Source organism: Balaenoptera borealis (assembly GCF_965194805.1).
Source record: "Balaenoptera borealis genome assembly, chromosome: 17".
In the NCBI taxonomy this organism is placed as follows: Eukaryota; Metazoa; Chordata; class Mammalia; order Artiodactyla; family Balaenopteridae; genus Balaenoptera; species Balaenoptera borealis.
The window spans coordinates 36,803,990-36,818,131 of NC_138876.1; the positions used below are offsets into that span (position 1 = coordinate 36,803,990).

Here is a 14,142-nt window from a genome sequence, read left to right on the forward strand (position 1 = left end):
AGCAGTTGGACCAGGGGTCAGCAAACTTTCTGTAAATGGTCAGATAGTAAATATTCTAGACTTTGTGAGCTACATAGTGTTCTCCCTTGCTGTTACTTAATTCTGTGGTTGTAGCATGATGGCAACCTTACACAGTATGTGAAAAAAAGGGTGTGGCCAAATTTATCTGCAGGCCTTAGTTTGCTGAATCCTGGTCTAAACACTCCCAGTTAGGATCATAACATTTAATGTAATTCTTGCTAAGGCAGGATCAGCCCTACAATTTTATTTTTTGTTTTCTGTTTCCATCCTCTGTTTTATGTAACTCTGTCACCACTTCTTCACTTCTTTAGATTATTTGAATACTTCTTAGTATTTCATTTTAATTCATCTATTGGCATTTTGGTTATATCTCTTTGTATATTTGCTTTTTTTTTTAGTAGTTATTCTAGGAAATTTTAATATATGTAGAAAAACTTTCACAGTCTACTTTTAAATTTATACTGTACCACTTCATGAGATATTTAGGAATCTGACAACCACTAGGTCCCCTTAGCCCATCCCCCACTAACTTTGATGATGAAGTTGTCTTTTTTTTTTTTTTGGCTGTGTCGGGTCTTTGTTGCTGCTTGCGGGCCTTCTCTAGTTGCGGTGAGCTACTCTTCCTTGTGGTGAGTGGGCTTCTTATTGCAGTGGCTTCTCTTGTTGTGGAGCACCGGCTCTAGGTGCATGGGCTTTAACAGCTGTGGCACGTGGGCTCAGTAGTTGTGGTTTGCAGGCTACAGAGCACAGGCTCAGCAGTTGCGGCACACGGGCTTAGTTGCTCCACAGCATGTGGGATCTTCCTGGACCAGGGCTCGAACCTGTGTCCCCTGCATTGGCAGGTGGGTTCTTAACCACTGAGCCACCAGGGAAGTCCCAAGTTGCCTTGTATATTAAATCCACATACATTGATTGAAAGCTCTAGCAGACAGTGTTCCGCATTTTACTTTCCACAGTCATACATATATTTTTTTTAATTATATGGTTAGTCTTTAATGGAAACTTTTGCTTCCCAGATTCTTTTTTTTTTTTTAAATTAATTAATTAATTTTTGGCTGTGTTGGGTCTTCGTTGTGGTGCGCAGGCTTCTCATTGCGGTGGCTTCTCTTGTTGCAGAGCACGGGCTCTAGGCGCGCGGGCTTCAGTAGTTGTGGCTCGCGGGCCCTAGAGCTCAGGCTCAGTAGTTGTGGCACATGGGCTTAGTTGCTCCGCGGCATGTGGGATCTTCCGGGACCAGGGCTCGAACCCCGTGTCCTCTGCATTGGCAGATGGATTCTTAACCACTGCACCACCAGAGAAGTCCCATATTTTTTTTAAATAGTTAAAAAAAAAAGATTTATCAAGCTATTTATCATTTCTGTTGGTTTTCCTTTATTTCTGAAGATGCAGGTTTTCATTTGGTTCCACTCCCTTTTAACCTGTAGAACTTCCTTCAGTATTTCTTGTAAAGTAGAGGTGCTGGTGACAATTTTCCTAGTTTTCCTTCATCTACAGAGTCTTTATTTCACTTTAATTTCTGTGAGACATGCACACTGGCTTGACAGTGTTTTTCTGTTAGCATTTTAAAGATATTGTTCTAATGTCTTCTGTCCTCTGTGGGGTTTTTTGTTTGTTTTTTTAATATTTATTTATTTGGCTGCACTGGGCCTTAGTTGCAGCAAGCGGAATCTTCGTTGCCACGTGCGGGATCTTCGTTCTCACATGCGGGATCTTTAGTTGCAGCATGCAGGATCTAGTTACCTGACCAGGGATTGAACCTGGGCCCCCTGCATTGGGAGCACAGAGACTTAACCGCTGGATCACCAGGGAAGTCCCATGTTCTCTATGGTTTTTAATGAGAAATAGGCACTCATTTAAATTAAGCCATATATAATGTATCTTCTTGCAGCTGCTTTCAAGATTTAAAAAAAATTTATCTTTGGTTTTTAGTATTTTAATCACAATGTATCCAAGATAAACATGCTTGGGACTAGGTAAACTTCATGAATATGTAAAAGCCTATCTCTTTCTGCAAATTTGGGAATTTTGTACAATTATTTGTTAATATTTTTCTGGCCCCAGCTTTTTCTCCTTATCTTCTGGAATTCCAATTACACATATATTCGAACATTCTGTCCCACAACCACTGAAGATTCGATCCTATTTTTAATATCTTTTCTGTTTTCCAAATTCAATAATTTCTATGCACAATGTTCAAGTTCAACGACTCTTCTGTCACATGAAGGCCACTTCTAAGCCCATACGGTATGGTTTTTTCTTTCAGGTATTGTATTTCCAATTCTCAAATTCCATTTGATTGTTTTTATACTTTACTTCTCCATTGAGAATTCTTACATTTTTCATTCAGTGTTGCTTTCCTTTACACCTCATAAAAAAAATTATAATAGCTGTTTTAAAGTCTTTTTTGCAATTCAATTATTTAAAAAGCAAATTGGAAACATTCATTTATGTTGTTAGTTTTTGCTTTCTTTTCCCCCAGAGTATATAGCAATAATCAGTGGGACTGATGGGCTGAGATGGGCTTCTGCTGCTATGATAGAACTAAATCTATTTTTTTCCCTTTTAACAGCTTCTGTGATAAAGGAGCTAAAGAAGGTGAATCTGTTTCTCTATAATCTGTTTGCTAGAGCTGCCATATAAAAGTGCCATAAACTGGGTGGCTTAAAACAACAGAAACTTATAGTTTCATGGTTCTGGAGATTAGAGAGTCCCTACTCAAGGTAATAGCAGGGCCATGCTCTGGGACTCAGGAGAATCCTTCGTTGCCTCTGGTTCTTCTTCTGGTAGTAGCCAGCAATCCTTGTGTTCTTTGGCTTGAAGCTGGATCAGTCCAATCTCTGCCTCCATTCACATGGCACTCTCCCTGCGTATCTTCACATCAACTTCCCTCTGTGACTGTCTACTTCCAAATTTCCCTTTTTATAAGGATATCAGTCACACTGGATGAGGGCTCACCCTAATGAATTCATTTTAACTTGATTACCTCTGTAATGATCCTATTAACAGATAAGGTCACATGATGAGATACTACAAGTTAGGAATTCAACATATCTTTTGTCGGAGACACAATTCAACCAATAGCAGTTTTCCTTCCTCTAGGAAATGCATTTCAACAACCATCAGCAGTAGCATTCAAAGAATAATCTAAGAGGAGGTAAGTCATTTCATAATTATTCTCTACTATACTACTATGGGTCATAATAGAATGGCAAATGGCCATTCATCTGGAATATTTACTATTGTTCAAAAGAATTTACTACTGATTATAAAAGAAATTACTTTTATAATGGTGGATAAGCTATTAGTTTAGTATAACTGCCTCATCATAATTCTAACTGTATGTATTTTTTTAATAAGGCCATCACCAAGATTAAATTAGCAGGTCCGACCTTTTCAAAATGCACAAATACATATGAAAGTTAAACGAAACTGTAGAGTATACAGTAGGTGGAGCAAGGCAGAGAGAAGAGGGGAAAGAGGGAGGATGGTTTCAGTAAGGAGGCTCTATAACATATGGAATAATATTTGAACCCACTTAAAAAAACACACTTTAAAAACTAGCTTGTCACCACTAATGCTGGAATAAACAAAGGTTTATCGACATTGACCTAACAGATCCAAAAAAACTCTAAATAGTATTGTTTTAAAAATATAATTTCAAATACTATTCAACATTGATAATCTGCGTAGAAAATATACAAGAGTCTGCTTGAGGTCAAAGAAACAAGTATTAAATTATATGTAACTAATAATTTGTATAAACCCAGGAGATCTGAATTCATACTAAATTATAAAACTGTAGAATATAACATGTTTGGCCTATACCAACTGGAATGTTAAAGGATTAACAAAATGCCTTTTTTAAAGAGTAAACAGTGCTTTTTTTTTTTTAAATACTACACGTTGAGCAAAAGAAGTTTTGAGTGAGAATCTGATTGGAAATTACATTTGATCACTTCAATAGACTCTTCCAGTCTGAGAGTAAAGTAGTTCTTCACCATTTAAAAAACTTTACATCTGCAACTGATTTCATTCCATCAGCCAAAAGATGCATTTATGCTGCCACCATTACATTTTCAGAAGAGTTTGAATTACAAAACTTGAGAGAACTTCAAAGCAATACTTAATCTAACCATTCTGATCTTGATGGCCCTGTTAAAAATAATTTAAGACACTTAATAGAAGAGAAACCCTTCAACAAAATGAGTAACAATTGTTCTTAAATCACATTATTTTAAATTTCCTTTCATAAACCAAATGTACCAACCTGGGGGTTCGAGCATTTTATCTCAAGTGACTCTAGGTCAACATGCAGACAGACAACAAATGAATGCCTCGTATCAGGTCCTGTAGCGAGTAGTTTTTGAGATGTAACAGCTAGAGTAGAGGTACAACCCATAGGTTCCACTAGGCAAAGTGTCACTTGTTTTCCAAAAAGGGTGTATATGCTGAAATGATGCAAGCTGATTGTCCAAGGAAAGGCATCACCTGATAATGGGGACAAAAGGGGGTAGGGAGGCACACAAACAAAAATATAGTTAATTGTCACTTGATAGTAAGGTATCTACTGTTAATATTTGAAATATAAAACAGTTAATATGGCATCATAAATAGCGTATGCTGTATCCCAGAGACCAACATGTTAAACAGTTTACATGTTATATAAGGGTTACCTTTTAAAAATGTTTATATTTGTATTTATTATAACATACTACTATATCAATAATTATGTACATTATAAAACATACAAGTAGAAATTAAGGAAATGAGATAAAAATATAAATACAAGTTCTAACTTTTTCCTCCCTCACCCTTGTACTAGTGGGTTGTACAGTGCAACTGCTGGGATGTATGCATTATACCTTGGAGACCACAGAGAATGTGTTAAATTAGGAAAATTAGGAAAATGAACTAAAGGTGACCACAGATCTGACTGCAGAATAAAAAAAGAATAAACAATTTACTATGGTCTGTCGGACCATCTGCATCAGAGTCATATGGGTGCTGATATAAAATACAGATTCCTGGTTTCTGCTTCAGACCTACTTAATCAGAAATCTCTGATAGTTAAGACCCAGGACGCACGTACATATCTTCAGCTGGTGATTCTTATATATGTTATTTTTAAATCAAGTATATTTTATTTAAAAATAAAAGTACTCATATATTTCAGAATTAAAAGCAAAATTTCTTTCATTGTTTTAGTATTTTTTCTTTTATTAATTTACCAGAGAAAAAAATTGTTAATATAAATTTATGAGACAAAACTATCTTTTTTTTTTATTGTGGCTATAGATAAAATACTTTGTGAAATAGCATTTAAAAGTGTACTCAGTATTAAAACATTCATAAATATTCATTACTGGGATGCCAATTTGATGGAAAATATGTTCCTATGACTTGTATTTTTGACTTTGCAATTCTACTAGCACTTGATAGTATAGATAGCATAATACAGACTTCTTTTTAAGTATCTAGATTATTTTAAAACAAATTGAAAATATTTATTTTTTAATTAGAGAGGTACTAGTGTCTCACTGAAAATAACTTAGAAGATATAATATATAAAGAAAAATATCAAAACCAGTCATAATTCACCTTCCATCTTGCTACTCCCAGGAATATGCACTATTAACATTGTTATTATTTTTCCTTCAAGTCTTTTTCTTTTCCCCCTGTAGTGTTGGATGTGCTCACACAGAGCTGGAACCAGATCACATCGTACTATTAGGTTCATATTATATTTTAGTAAGAAAAAAAATACCAAGTGAATAACTAAGTAGATCATGCTATAAACACATATACTAAAGGAATATAAATAAGCATTTGAATTGTGAATGGTGATACTCAGGGGATGCTACAAGATAGATTCTCATATGTTTGAACATTCAAAATGTCTTGATCAAGTAGTTAATAAAATTAAAATTGGAAACTTTGAAATTGAGACCTGAATAATAAACTAAATCTAGCTACATAGCAGTCCACAACAACTTGACTGGAAACAATGGAAACTGCATAATAATATGTGGTCAGCACCATGGTACTCTGCCTGTCTTAAGACTTAAAATATTTTGCCCCCAGGAAAGAATGACAAACTTTAAATCATCTGTAACTAATTCTGAAATTATTTTAAAACCTACACAAAGTTCCATGCTATTTACAAAATAAAGGCTTTGCCAAATTTGTCTTAAAATACTTTGGAATGATTTCAGGTTACATATTTTAAAATCTGTAGCGAGCTATATACATAGTCCTTCAAATTTTATGTTATCCAAGAAATGTTAAATGGTGATTATGTTGGGTAAAATGCACCACATTTAAATTCATGAAATAGAAAAAAAGAATTCCAAATGACATTGGTACTATCTCAGATATGTGTCTCTGCTTCTTCTTTGGAATCAGACCATTAGCTGAAATTGGGTATACCATATTCTAAGTCTTAAACAGAACCTTTTAAGGTAATATTTTACATCCATTTATTTAACAAGCAGATCATCTATTTTAAAAAGTACACTCTATCTAGAAGAGCTTAACATGTAATGACAAACATTCCCACAATTAATCACTGTGAAAAAATGATCAAAACGTAACACATCATTACCTGCACACCTATTCCTTTTACACACACACACACACACCCCAAAATAAAAAGCACCTCATCTATTTACAACACTGGCAATATACTGTTCTGAGGACTCCGTAAAATATGCTCAGATATCCATGACGGACCAGGATCATGTACTATTCTGAGACCTTCAAGACTAGTATTTTAACTTTAATTAGAAAGTGTTAAGGCTATAAAATGAGTCTTTCATTTTAGAAAAATTATTTATTGCTGGCAGAATTCAGAAATAGTCAAATTGTCTAAAGAACAAGAAAAAAATAAAAACGAAGCAGGAAGATTGAAAATGCCATTTCTGTGTGAATTTGTGAAACCTCTACACTATCAACAGAGAAAAGAATACCAATAAATTAATTCTCAAAAAATGATAACCAAACACTAATGAACTTCAGATGAATTGATGTAAAAGAAAGTGAATATGGCAAAGCTTTGAGACAAAATGAATAAATAAAATTCAGTGTGAGACTAATTTACAGTCTTCAATACTGGTGGGCAGGGATCAATATTCTGCAAAGAGAATTGGTCTTTCCCTTTCTAAAGATGCTGTGCTTTATTATAGGAAAAAGTATATATACTTTGCACCAAGGTAAATCACCTTACAAAGATCAATACAGAAAATGAAGAAAGAAAACTGTTCAATATTAGAGATACTCCCCCTCAGTTTTCTTTCTTTCATAACCTTAATCATTACGTGTCTTTCGAAACAAACAAAACGGTGTCTTTCCTCTTCTCCTTAACTCTTTTCCCTATGTCCCACAATCCAGTATGTCTCAGGCAGGTTTTTATTTCAAATATGAAATAGTGTAATCAGGAATATTTTACTGCTAATTGTGAGGGTTAACAATTTGGAAACAGATGCAGTGTATTCTACAAACATAAATGAGCCAAAAGTGCTGACACTGTTTCCCCAAACCACTTAGCACTAAACTGATTTACAGACAGTTGAGATAAAGGGTTTCTTTAATTCTACATGATATTAATTTAAGCAGTGGGAATGTTCAAGGAATGAAGGCATTAAAGAAGATATAAAGCATAATCAATTCTCCTGGAAGAGAACTACTGAAATGCCTGGAAGAGAAGGAAATGAAAATGAGCAACATATAGTTTTATTTGCTCCGTAACCAAATTTCTACTTTGGAAGAAAATACTGCTTTGTATTAGGAAATGTAAAATGTATTGCATATATAAAATAATATAAATTAAAAATACATAAAATTTATATAAATATATAAAATTTATATTGAAAAATATCATGATTATTAATTCATGATAAAATAGATAATTCATTTCAAATTTGTGAAATATTTTCTTCACATCTAGAAACCCAAGCATTCAGTGCTTGATTCACTTTTTTAATCCTTCCATAGGCCTTTGTACATATATAAATGTTTATAAACTCAGCATGTATTAAAAAAAAGGGGGCGGGGGGTTCCCTGGTGGCGCAGTGGTTAAGAATCCACCTTCCAATGCAGGGGACACGGGTTCGAGCCCTGGTCCAGAAAGATCCAACATGCCGCGGAGCAACTAAGCCCGTGCGCCACAACTACTGAGCCTGTGCTCTACAGCCCGCAAGCCACAACTACTGAAGCCCGTGCACCTACAGCCTGTGCTCCGCCACAAGAGAAGCCTCCATGATGAGAAGACTGCGCAACGCAACGAAGAGTAGCCCCTGCTCGCGGCAACTAGAGAAAGCCCGCGTGCAGCAACGAAGACCCAATGCAGCCAAAAATAAATAAATAAAATAAATAAACTTATTTTTTAAAAAATGCATTCAGTGCTAACTAGTATTCACGTCTGAAAGTTATTACTGGTTTAATCATAACTTAATCATCAAATTTTCATTACTGTATAAAGAAATATAATACTGTTTTTTAAGATTCCTTAAAACTTATGATTGCAGATATAAACAATGCAAAACCAGAACAATTATTGCTTTTAAAACTAAAAGTAACCTCAAAGACTAGTGCTGTCTTTCAAGCAATTAATATATCAGTAATTACTTTACAGTTTTAAAAGAGGTGTCGAAATTATAGCAATGCAGAATTTATTTAAGGTCATATGGTCAGCTAACAAGACATACCCTCAGTTGCTACAGCTTGTCAAGATATGTTACAATTAAACATTTTCTAAAGTGACTTACCACTAACTAATGGCACTTCTTACCTCACTTAAATTATTACATAGACACTTACATAATTAAGGAAACATTATCATAAAATATTTCTTGCGTCTCATGACTCAGTGATATGATATATGGATTATAACTTAAAAAATAAATATAGGGTATTTTAAATATCCTTATTTTTAAATGCTATTTTTTGCTTCCTGATTGTTTTCTACTTTAGCTTTTTCTTAAATAACTGAATAGCCAATTATCCCTTATTAAGCTTTTTTAATTGAATATGTATTTTACAAACACCGTGTTCTCAAAACTTTAACAACATAAGAAACATGATTCCCTTTCCAAAACATTTTCAACTATATACATTATATTTACAAAAATAATAAAAATACTTATAAACATTTACAACACAAACATCCTAGATAATAAATTCATTTATCATTTCCCTTAACATAACACATAGTACATGTAGACATTTTAGTCAATTTGAGTTAAATCTATTACCTTCCCAAGACTTCTGCAAAAGAATTGTTTACTGCCATTAGATGAAAGTCAAGACTGACTAATGCATAAAAGCTTTGCCATGTTAACCTTTCTAATAAATGAGTATTTGTTAGGAATAAAAGATACACATTTGTGTATTCATTTTATATTACTGACAGAGTATATCAATTTACTTAAGTTGATAAACTGGTTTACTGAGTGCATTAGAACACTATGACACTGCCTCTACAGCATGAGCCTGTATTTTGCACCAGGGAGACTTAGGTAAATATCCTAGCTCTAACTATCCCTTAGTATTAGAGGAGAAATGCTAATTCCTAATTCCTCTGCTTTTTCCACATGAAGTGCTAAGCCATTTCATGCCTTTCCCTTCACAAGAATTGAGTGGACTATTTCATTACAGTAAAAGAACCAACTTAGTGACAAAAGAAAAGACATAAGAATAAAGAGCAAAGAAAAAGGAAAAACGTTTAAAAAAAAAAAGGTAAAAAGTAAAGTCCTGATTAATTTCACTTCTTTCATTATTTGGTATTATTATTTAAAGAATTTTTTTTGGAAGATAGGAAGTTCACGGATGACCCAAGGACTCTTTCAGTTCAAGAAACTATTCCAAATACTAAATTAAAGAGTTTGGGGACTTCCCTGGTGGTCCACTGGTTAAGACTTCACCTTCCAATGCAGGGGGTGCGGGTTTGATCCCTGGTCGGGTAGCTAAGATCTCCCACATGCCTCAGGGCCAAAAAAAAAAAAAAAACCCATAAGACAGAAGCAATACTGTAACAAATTCAATAAAGACTTTAAAAAAAAGTGTGATAAATGAAAGAGTCTGAATCAATGAATTGTATTTCATGAAAACCTCATACAGAAGGGAATTATATGGAAGAAAACGTGAGTCGTGGAGATCATGTTTATCCATAACTTGGCACCTCAAGTATGGTTTCATTCTCTGGGGCTCAGGTGAACCACTTTAAAAACATGCTAAAGCTGACAGGTATGACCAGCGACTAGCTGTGAAATTAGGAATAGAGCAATTTTGGTATTGAAAATAACTGTTACTCTGTAGCACAAGATTCTATCATGTTATCAGTGCCAACTGATGGACAATCTAGGTCAAACAGATACCTAAGGATATAAAAAAGGAACAAAGAAGTCAGGTATGTGACAATCTCTTAGATTTGTAAACCGTCAGAGAAAAGGTGACAGGTTAAGTATAGGTATAGATGAGAATACCTAGTAAAGCTATAAATATGAAGAACACCTATCTTTAAAGAAAGTGTAGAGGAAAGGAGCCCATGAATGATATTCAAAAGAAGTAGCCACTATCCACAGAAAACAAATCAAGGAAAGTGGTTATCCAGAAGTTAAGAAAGAATTTCAAAAAAGAATCAATGAACATCAAGGATTAAAAGGTTTCCACTGGATTTGCAAATAAGAGGTTTGTTCTGTTAACTGAGTAAGCTGAAAGAAATTTTAGCATTTTTATATGACAACAAGGGTTAAATAAGGAGGTTATAATTGATGAAGCAAGTTCCGTAAAAACGTAGTGCATAGCATATAGTATGCACTCAATAAATATTTGCTTTATGAAGGAAGGAAGGAAGGAAAGGAGAAAGGGAGGGAGGGATGGACTGAGATGGATAAATGAATAAAAATGGCTTGGTCCTAAGCAATGTCAGCAGACGAAAGACTTATTCTAGGTAAGGTAGATTCATTTGTTAAACAAGTATTTACTGAATTAAATATATGCCAGATATTATTCTAGGATCTAGGGAGAGAGCAGTGAACAATATAACCTCACCGTTCTCATGGATCTTGCCTTCTAGTTGTGGAAAGAAGGATAATAAACTAATAATTAAATGACATATAGTATGTTGATGGTCCTAGATGTTCTGAAGAGCACTTAAGCAGGGTAACAGAACAGGGTGCTGCCACTTTAAGATAGGAGAGTCCAGAAAAGCCACTCTGATAAAATGACATTCCATAGAGACATAAGGCATGAGGCTACTTGCGAAAAAAGTGTTCTGGAAGGTGAATAGTAAGTGTAAAGGTCCTGTATCAGGACCCTGTTTGGATGAGAAGTTGTCAATGCTTTCATTAAGGTAATAAGGAGGTTGTATGCTGGGTAGGGGAAATAATCAGATAACCTTGAGGAAAGTGGTGAAAATTTATAATAGCTTTCATAGGGAGTGGAAAGGTATTAAAGGAAGTATAAAAAGTTTACAAAATTATCAATGAGGGCTAGAAGTCATTTTTTCCCAAAAAACTGTCAAGAACTTCAGAAAGGAAGCTCAAATGTCAAATGGTTGGAACGATCCAAGGCTACACTTCCTTCCAAGAAACTGAGAATCCACAATATCCAAAATATATAAAGAACTCATGCAACTCAATATCATAAAAACAACCTGATTAAAAAATGGGCAGAGAATCTGAATAGACCTTTTTCCAAAGAAGACATACAGACGGCCAACAGACACAGGAAAAGATGCTCAACAAAACTAATCATTAGGGAAATGCAAATCGAAACCACAATGAGATAACATCTCACACCTGTCAGAATGGCTATTACCAAAAAAGATGATAAATAACAAGTGTTGGCGAGGATGCAGAGAAAAGGGAATCCTTTCTGCACTGTTGATGAGAATGTAAATTGGTACAACCACTATGGAAAACAGGATGAAAGTTCCTCAAAAAATTACAAACAGAACCACCATACGATTTAGCAATTCCACTTCAGGGTATTCATCCAATGAAAACAAAAACACTACTAGAAAAAGATATGTGCACCCCAATGTTCAGAGAAGCATTATTCACAATATCTGAGATATAGAAGCAACCTAAGTGTCTATCAACAGATGAATAAAGAAAATGTGATGTAGGAGGAAGATATCAAGCTGGCAGAGTAGGAGGACACCAAACTCATCTCCCACAATGAACATATCAAAAAAATACATCTACATGTGGAGCATCTCTCACTGAAAACAAACTGGAGACTGGCAGAAAGGCTACTCTATAACCAAGGCTGTAAAGAAAGATCCACAGGGAGTCGGGCAGGAGGGAGGAGAAGCAACAATTGGGGGAACCTGTACTCCTAACAGGGGACACAGAAGAGGAGGGTAATATCAAGGGCTCAAAGATCCTCCCTGGGGAGTAAGTGGTTTGTACCACATTTTGGACACCTCAGTCCTAGAATCCAAAACCAGGAAGACAAGTCCCCTTAGTTGGTTGGAAAGCAATGGGACTTAACAGAAGAAACCAAGACTCTACTCCCGAAGAATGCATGTGCAAACTTGCTAACTCCTCGAAACAAGGCAGAGGAAGCAGACTGAAACTGCCCAGGGCTCCGGCGGGTTTCCTGCGACAAAGGTCACAGCACGTGCTCCTGCCTGCAGCAGGTGCCTGCTCCTGCCCCTCTTACTCTGTCTGGCTCAGCTCCCTCCAGGGCAATAGCTGACACTGCCAAAGAAAGTACGCACCTGGGGATGGAACCAGTCAGACCCAGCACTGCATCTGAACAGGGCGAGAGCAGACATTACTGGCACTGACAGAGAGTGGTGGATTACGAGCCATCTGGAGCTCTGATTGCTGTGTCAGGAACGTTCCAGCTCGAATGGCACTCGACACTGGGTAACCTCTCCAGGCCCTCTTGCTCCAGCGATATTCCCCTCTGGGGCAAAGGTGTCATTGCCAGGAGGGAGTCGTACAAACTTAAAGGGAATGGAACCAGCTCAGACTGACCTTCAGGGCTTCTTGTCCAGCATCTGGGAATCCAACCCTACCCACCCACATATGGATGATGACCACTGAGCACAGGAGAAGCTCCAAGCTCACATCTGGCTCTAGTGCTAACAGCAAAAAGAAAAGCAAATTTAAAAATGAGGACAGTTTAAGGGACCTCTGGACATCAGCATACTAACATTCATGTCATAGGGGTCCCAGAAGGAAAAGAAAGAAAGGGGTCAAAAATGTATTTGATGAAATTATGGCAGAAAACTTGAACCTGAAGAAGGAAACAGGTAACCAGGTAGAGGAAGCACAGAGAGTCCCAAACAAGATGAACCCACAGAGACCCACAGTAAGACACATCATAATTAAAACAGCAAAAGTTAAAGAAAGAATTCTAAAGGCAACAAGAGAAAAAGAATCACATAGAAGGGAACCCCCATAAGGCTATCAGCTGGTTTTTCTGTGGAAAGTTTGTAGGCCAGAAGGGAGTGGCAGATATATTGAAAGTGCTAAAAGGGAAAAATCTACAACCTAGGTTATTCTACCCAGCGAGGTTATCATTCAGAATTGAAGGAGAAATAAAAAAAACTTCTCAGACAAGCAAAAACTAAAACAGTTCATCAGTAATAAGTGATATGTTAAAGGGTCTTTGCTAAGTGGAAAACAAAAGGTTACAAAAAGAAGAATCTATAGGAAAGGAAAAATCCCACTAGTAAAAGCAAACATATACTAAAGGCTGTGGATCAACCACTTAAATAAGCTAGTACAAATATTAAAAGACAAAAATTGTAGGGACTTCCCTGGTGGTCCAGTGGGTAAAACTCCACACTTCCAATGCAGGGGGCCCAGGTTCGATCCCTGGTCGGGGAACTAGATCCCACATACATGCCGCAACTAAGAGTTCGCATGCCGCAACTAAGGAGTCTGCATGCCGCAACAAACGTGCCACAACAAAGATCCCACGTGCTACAACTAAGACCTGGTACGGCCTAAATAAATAAATAAATAAATAAAAATAAAGACAAAAATTGTAAAATCAACTTTAGCTACAATAAAGAGTTAAGGGATAAACATGAAAACGTAAAATATGACTTCAAAAACAAAACATGGGGGATGGGAGTAAAAGATGTAGATCTTTTAGAATGTGCTT

General features: G+C 35.9%; 1 protein-coding gene across 15 annotated transcripts in view; it reads right to left on the bottom strand.

Moving 5' to 3' along the window:
* Window positions 1–14,142, bottom strand: part of VPS13B (vacuolar protein sorting 13 homolog B) — a 765,850-nt gene that overhangs the window by 381,477 nt on the left and 370,231 nt on the right. For all 15 annotated transcript variants that reach the window (XR_014236520.1, XM_082364176.1, XM_082364168.1 and 12 more), the window contains one exon: window positions 4,289–4,509. Coding sequence is in view for 14 of the 15 variants with exons in the window: in XM_082364176.1 (XP_082220302.1) it covers window positions 4,289–4,509 (221 nt within the window). In the remaining variant the exon portion in view is untranslated. The remainder of the gene's footprint in view (window positions 1–4,288; window positions 4,510–14,142) is intronic.